Raw genomic sequence first — 5,702 nt, 5'->3', positions numbered from 1 at the left:
CGAGATCACGCTCAGGTGGTACGTTGTGGAGGTTAGCTTCCATCTACTTGCTATTTCCCTGTTTGGTTATATACATTAAGCTTGTTTGAAACTTTTTCATTGTAACGTTCTCTGATCGCTGTCTCCTTTTTGCCTTTTATCTATCTCCTTTTGATTCGGCAGGTAATTGGGAGCTTAAAAACCGGGAAACAAGATGGGGTTTTAAGTGGGAAAAGTTTGAGGTTTGCCATGCTTTTATCTCTCTTTCTTATGTACTAATAAATACGAGAGATACTGACCGTCCCTAGAGCAAGTGACAAAGAGCTTGGTGGTTGGTATTCGAGACCTAAGTTCAAATTCTAGTTAATTCACATTTTCAGCTAAGTTTATTTTTAAATGAAATAAACGAAGCGGGTAGCATGCTACCTATCTCTCAAAAAAAAAAAAAAAAAAAAACGAGAAACCCACATCAATGCGAGTCTGCTGAACAACTACTTATGGACACAATATAGGCTCTAGCTCTAGTCCACGCTAGGGGTGGCAATTAAGCTCGTTGTTCGTTAGCCAGCTCGTGTTCGGCTCGAAATGAATTCGAGATTGAATCTCTCATTTAGTAAACAAGCCAAATATGAGCTAAATTTTTCGGCTCGTTTATTAAACGATCCGAACACAAGCTGGGGTCAGCTCGCTTGTGTTCGGCTTGATAACAGCACGAATACATATATTTATATAATTTCTTTAATTTATATTTTTATGTATAAATAAATAAATAATTATATATAATATATATTTTTATTATTTAATTTTTAGCAAAATAAAAATATAAATGCGAGCTTAATTATAAAAAGATTCATTTATATGNTATAATATATATTTTTATTATTTAATTTTTAGCAAAATAAAAATATAAATGCGAGCTTAATTATAAAAAGATTCATTTATATGTTAAGTTTCAACTATTAGATTAAAGTTTAATGAATAATATTTTATAAATTTATTTTTTATATATATTTAATTTAATTTTTTTTAACTTATTGTTCGTTGGCCAGCTCGTGTTCGGCTCGTTAATATTAATAAGCCGAACACGAGTTGAATTTTTCAGCTCGATGCTTTAACGAGTCAGCTCGTGTTCGGTCCGTTTATTAAACGAGCCGAACACGAGCCGGCCCAGCTTGCTCGTGTTCGGCTCATTTACATCCCTAGTCCACGCACAACACATAATAAGGAAATTCTATTCAAAACATAAACTTAAACTATTAATTTCAACACACAGTGGCATTCAGAAAATTGTTACTCTTTTCTCTCTTAAAGGAGATTTTTTTTTTTTTTGTCTTTAAGAGAATGGTAGTATACTCTATCATTTTATTCATTTTTTATAAAAATAAATTTAGTTGAAAATATAAAGTAATTAAATTTTGAACTTGGGGTATTAATTATAAAATTTTGTCAAGGGTAGTTTTAAAAAAAAAAACTGACAAATTAAAATGGTGAGAGGAAATTTTCTTTTTCGCGGAAGCAGCACGTACCACACGGCCCCTGTCGGGTGGTGCTTGCTGATTTGACTCGTTTAATCGGCAAGCATAGAGCACCACTCATTCTATGACATTTTTATACTTGGAAATGTGAAGCATGACACGCGTACGGGTGGGTCCGCGTGCGCGCACACATATGTGGGTCCGCAAGCACTCTCAGATAGAAAAAATTTTACAAAAAGTTTTAGAATGTAATGGATATATTTGTGACGTACCGTAACAAATCAATCAAATATATTCTTTTACGACTATATATCCTATCATGATTGTAAAAAAATATTTTTATTGTATTTTTATTTAAAAAGAATGAATATGATTGGCTTGTTATTGATGACGTAGTACAAGTATGACTATATAGAATTCCTCCTCGGATAGGTCCACGCAACACACACACGCAGACGAATCCACACGCACACATGCGTACAGAGAGATCCACTCACAACACTTTACTGAGAACAATACTTGTGTAGGTAGGTCAATATGCTGTAGATAATGCTAAGGTTCATAGGTATCACTAAGCTTTATATTCAGCACATTGACCATGGTCTCTCTAGCATCAATGGCGTCTGGATTGATCAGATTTTTGCCGATGGCTAGTTTGATGTAGGCTTTTAAACAGTGGTGTATTTTCCCTACGTTGGATGCTAGTTTTTGATGTCGTTGATGACAATTTGTAGTCATGAGATGTGCAGTAGAATTATGTCTTTCCAGATCTCATCCTCCTATCAAATGTTGACATTTCACCAAAAAGTATTTTACTTTGGTATTTTGAAATAGTAATGCATTACATTGCATGAATATTATATTATTAAAAATGTACGTATTGAATGTGTTCCATATTCATTTTTATTCATTTTTTTTTTCATTTTTTATTTTTAATAATTATATATTTTAATTAATTAAAATATTGTCTATGGTCATTCGCATGGTTTCTATACCAGTTATAATAATGCTGCTTAGTTCTCCAAATTACTCTTTATAAGAGAATATGAAGTGGTTTTTGAAGCCTTTTGCTTCAAGCCGAATCGATGAGCGCGACCCGATCTATGCTCTCCGTGTGTTTCTCCGGACTAAGGTGTTTTCAAGTGCTCTCGCCCCTGTTGTCTTCGTCACCCCGTCTGCGTACATTTGGAACCCTCAAACCCTCGTCTCCAACATCAACAATGTCGTCGTCGTCCTCCTCCTCCTCCTGAGCCTGCTCCCGCTGCACCTTCATAAACCCTCCCTCTCAGAAATCCTCGTGCCAGGTTTGCCTCTCCCCTTCTCTTCTCCCTCCCCCTTCCTCCTCCTCTTCTCCCTCTCCTCCTCCTCCTTCTTCTTCTTCGTCTCTTCGCTGGAACTGCCGTGCCTGCACCTTCTCCAACGCCGCCGCCGCCTCCTCCTCCTGCGAGATGTGCGGCGCCGCCGCGCCCTACTCCGCCGCTCTTGCCGACGCCGCCCTCGACCCCGACGAGATCTCCGACCCCTCCGTCGGCTCCGTCTTCCTCCCCCTCCGCCGCTGCGGCCGCAAGCGCCCGGCGCTGGAGGCGGCGGAGCGCCCTGCGGGGGATATGGCGGCGGCATATGAGCGGCCGTCGTCTTCGGAGCTCGGTGAGTTCTAAATTTCTAATATACCCCATTCGATTCCTGTGTTGTTTTCCTTATTTAGCTATTAGGGTTGTTCCATTTCAAAAAGATGGTTGTTTTGATGACGGTGATATATATGGTTGTGCTGCAGTTCGGCTGATGGTTTAGTAATAGTTTTGTGTCTTCTTGAGAGAAATCATTGCCTGTGGTCTTGATTTTCGTCTTTGATGTTTATCCAGAGAGTTGGTGGGATAATTATCTGATCATAGCTGATAGATTAGAAAGATAGTTTATCTCTGCGCTGTTTTTAGTTGTGAAGGACCAAATGCTTGAAGGCCATTGCTCCCCTTGAAACTTAGGCCCGGTAGTATTTGGTAGGTGAGGAGTGTGGTCGATGTCTAGAACAAATTCTTTATTCGGACCTATTTTTCTAAGATAAATAATCTTATGGGTGAAATATGATGTTCTACCAAATCATGGATGCCGAGACTTTTCAAGGAGAAAAATTTATACTCCTCAGCTTCCAATCACACAAGAAAATCTTTATGCAGAAAGTTTATCCATCATTGCATATCTTATTTCGGCATCCAAAAAGGACCTTAGTGCAAAAGTGTATGGGGACCCTTTTTAGGCCATTTTGAAATGACCCTCTATGTTGCCGCATCGGTGGTTGCGGTCGCCGGTCCCTTGAGTATGTAGCGGCCCTTTAGAGATATGATTTATGCTGAGGTTGTTTATCTTTTGATCAGATATGATTTTAGTGTGTTTGATAAATTCGGTTAGTAAAGATGTCACTTGAAAGTTACAGATAGTGAATCTAGTCAATCCATCGATCTAGAATTTCCTTGGCAAGTTAGTTTGCACTGCCATGTTTATTTTAGTGTTTTTTTTTTTTTTTTTTCCCCTTTTGCAATTATTATAAACCTTGGAAGACAATAATATATATACTTCTCTTCTATTTAGGCGTAGGTGAGGTTTTGCAGGCTTTTCACTTTCTTCTCTGTAATGTTATGCAACATAAATCCAGCATGATTGATACATGATATGACTAGTTGAGAGTCAAATTGGATACTTTTAGTCCTATTCATACATTTTACCAAATTGAATCTGCAGGAAATGCCGAAGCTAATTCAAAAAGGAGCACATTCAAAATCATGACCTACAATGTCTGGTTTCGTGAAGATCTGGAAGTGCGTAGGAGAATGGAAGCTCTTGGCGATCTGGTTCAGCAACACAAACCTGATCTCATATGCTTCCAAGTACGAGTACTGAATTATGACTTAATTCCTTCTCCAGTATAGTATTCAATTCCTAAGTGTTGCCATCATATTGCAGGAGGTCACGCCGAACATATATCAACTTTTTCGAAACTCTAAGTGGTGGAAAGAGTATAAATGCTCTGTTTCTTACGAAATGGCTGCTGAAAGACCCTATTTCTGCATGCAGGTCTGATCTTTATCTAAGTTTCTGCTGAATTTTTCTCATCTCTAATTTTCTTCTTTTTATTTTTTTTGAAGTATTTGGTTGGTTATAAATTACTATCTCATGTCAAGGAATTGGTTAATTATCCTTGTTATCTTACCTGATCCGCTTTATTCAAGCATAATCTTACTTTTAACTGCAAATTGATCTCTATGTATCAAAAGAGTTATGTCCGGAAAAACATTCCTTTATTAATTGCAGCTGAGCAAGTTGCCAGTGAAAGCATTCAACGTCAAACCATTCAGCAACTCCATAATGGGGAGAGAGCTATGCTTAGCCGATATCAATATTGGAGGTGGGAGAAACTTGGTACTTGCCACTACTCACCTGGAGAGCCCCTGTCCGGCCCCGCCTCGTTGGGATCAGATGTACAGCAAGGAACGGACAGCTCAGGCGAACGAATCCCTCAGCCTTCTCAGCGACTCACCTAATGTAATATTCGGCGGTGACATGAATTGGGATGAGAAATCTGATGGCCCTTTCCCTCTACCAAATGGCTGGATCGATGCCTGGGTCGAGCTGAAGCGAGGAGAAAATGGCTGGACTTATGATACAAAAGCTAACCCAATGTTGACGGGAAACCGGACTTTGCAGAAGCGCTTGGATCGATTCGTGTGTAAATTGAAGGATTTCAAGGTCGAAAGTGTAGAGATGATCGGCAAGGAGGCGATATCAGGGCTTTCGTACTGCAAGGAGAAGAAAGTCAGGAAAGAGGTGAAGCAGCTGGTGCTTCCTGTGCTGCCTAGTGATCACTTTGGGCTTCTCTTGACGGTTTCGAGCCACGACAAGAACGTCTGATCAGCCGTCGTGCCAAAGATGTGATGTTTTGTGGATAGTTCACTGTTAGTGGTCGGACTTAGGCTTGAAAATATGTCCGAACGAATGGTCCTAACAATGGTTTTCAAAGGAAACTCTGGCTGTCTCAATTTTGCACCTCGAGAGCCGGATTTTTGTTAAAAATAGAAAGTTGCTATGTCTTGATGTTGAAAGTGTGTAGTGCAACTAATATTTTCAGGCAAAGCAGCTTCCTTCTGCAGTTTAGTTTCTGTTAATGTCATAAGATTATGGTCACCGTTAGCAAAATTAGATAGATGGCAAGGGTATCGTTATTGACATTTTTCACTATACTCCTTTCTTTTAATA

The 5,702-nt window shown here is 39.0% G+C and overlaps 1 protein-coding gene across 1 annotated transcript; it reads left to right on the top strand.

Annotated features, from left to right (window-relative positions):
- LOC109713358 lies at positions 2,385–5,684 on the top strand. The gene is given in 4 exon segments (XM_020237402.1): positions 2,385–3,101; positions 4,191–4,336; positions 4,413–4,523; positions 4,761–5,684. Coding segments are annotated over 4 exon segments (1,416 nt in total). The 5' UTR covers positions 2,385–2,539; the 3' UTR covers positions 5,358–5,684.

Source organism: Ananas comosus, linkage group 7, assembly GCF_001540865.1.
Source record: "Ananas comosus cultivar F153 linkage group 7, ASM154086v1, whole genome shotgun sequence".
NCBI classification, from domain to species: domain Eukaryota; kingdom Viridiplantae; phylum Streptophyta; class Magnoliopsida; order Poales; family Bromeliaceae; genus Ananas; species Ananas comosus.
This window is presented reverse-complemented; position numbering and strand designations above follow the sequence as displayed.